Source organism: Bison bison, unplaced genomic scaffold, assembly GCF_000754665.1.
Source record: "Bison bison bison isolate TAMUID 2011002044 unplaced genomic scaffold, Bison_UMD1.0 scf7180017864472, whole genome shotgun sequence".
Classification (NCBI taxonomy): Eukaryota; Metazoa; Chordata; class Mammalia; order Artiodactyla; family Bovidae; genus Bison; species Bison bison.
In genome coordinates, this window is record NW_011495033.1 from 5,537,990 (window position 1) to 5,539,662 (window position 1,673).

At 53.1% G+C, this 1,673-nt stretch overlaps 1 protein-coding gene across 1 annotated transcript in view; it reads left to right on the forward strand.

The window, feature by feature from the left end:
* Positions 1 to 1,673, forward strand: part of RAB11FIP4 (RAB11 family interacting protein 4 (class II)) — a 102,485-nt gene that overhangs the window by 96,734 nt on the left and 4,078 nt on the right. The window contains exons 12-13 of the mRNA XM_010861695.1: positions 1,003 to 1,084; positions 1,583 to 1,672. Of these exons, the coding sequence (XP_010859997.1) occupies positions 1,003 to 1,084; positions 1,583 to 1,672 (172 nt within the window). The remainder of the gene's footprint in view (positions 1 to 1,002; positions 1,085 to 1,582; position 1,673) is intronic.

Consider the following 1,673-nt stretch of genomic DNA (forward strand, 5'->3'; position numbering starts at 1 on the left):
TTCTAGAAGCTGTTGTTTCGCACCTCTTTCTTAATGAGCCTGGTCCCTCATTCAGCATCACGTCCTCTGCCTGCTCCTGACAGCCGGCCATTCGGCTGGCTGAGAAGTGGCTGGGATGCAGGTGGGAGAAGACAGTGGGTGTGCAGGCCAGGGCGAGGCCAGAGCCCAGGAAGCCGACCCTCATGGGAGCCATCCCGGAACCCTGCCCTTTACCTGACCCCAGGGCCGCTATTCCCTCGGGTGCTCTGTGCCTCTCGTGAGGGCCTCCTCCGAGGCAGGTGGGGGGCAGGTCTGAGTTCCCCTCAAGCCCTGGAGAGGGGTTTTTTTCTCCTGGGGAGCCCAGAGGACAGTTTGGGCCAAGAAGCCCTCCATCCAAGGAGGATGTGACAGTGCGAAGGAGAGGGAACGCCCTGCTGGGAATGGCCCAGCACCATCCCAGGGCCACTGGCTGACGGCCCAGCTCTCTAGCCCCTTTTCTTGGGTCATGTAAAACCAACCTGGACACCCCCTTGTGAACATTAACACAGGGGGTTAGACGGTCAGAACCACTGCCCGTGGGCGTCAGAGAACACGCGAAGGGAAGAGCCCCAGGGGAGAACGAAAACCAAGTATGGTGCGTTCATTGCCTTCAAGCTGTGGATCCTCACAGGAGGGCCCTGCCATGGACAGGAAGACTCTCCATTTAGCAGAAAAATACCACTGCTGCCTCTTCCCCCCGAAGGGTGTTTCAGGCCCTAAGCATGTATGTACAAAGAGCCCCGTGCTCTTATGCATTCCCAAGTGAGTTTTTCCTTTTATTCAAAGGATGATAATTCAGGATCTTTATCATTTTGCCTTGGATGACAGGGAGCTCAAAGCCATACCAGCATTTGGAACAATTCATATTCTCTCTTTCTTTCTCATTTTCTGATATCTTCTTCCTCTATGGAGCTGAGAATTGCTACAGACTGTCAGATTGTGAGATAATCTCCATGTCTGACATTCTCGTCCTCCTTTCCCCAGGGTGCAGCAATTAGAGGAAGAAAACACCGAGCTTAGAACAACGGTGACTCGGCTCAAGTCACAAACAGAGAAGCTGGATGAGGTGAGCATTAGGTCCAGGCATTGCTCAGACTTGGATCTTGAGCTGAATCCACAGAGAGGCCGTGTTGGCTGTCACTGGCCTTTTGGTTTCTAGTTTCTGAAATTCTCATTGCCCTAGCCAAAAAAAAAAAGGGAACAAAATACAAATAGTTTGTCTTTGCATATTTCTAATTTTCCAAATGTCATACAGTGAATACGTTTCTCTGTATTATGGGGGAAAATAAGAAGGAGAAAGAGGCCAGATTCTGTTTGGACTTTTACCTTCTATTCAGATCCATCTGGCATCATTGAAGGACTGTGGAGACCTGAGGCTTTTCTTGCTGCAGCTCTAGAATTAGGGGTCTAGCTGCTTCTTTAATTCATGCCTCGGAAGGCTCTGTCCAGCGGGTTGGTCTGATTGCCCAGTTGTCGAGGTGGCTGCCCCAGGCCCCCAGCGAAGCCCCCCAGGGCGCAGCGGGCCCCCTGGGAACTCTCCCCCATCCCCGTCTCCCTGCTGCAGGAGCGGCAGCGCATGTCCGACCGGCTGGAGGACACCAGCCTGCGGCTCAAGGATGAGATGGACCTGTACAAGCGCATGATGGACAAGCTGC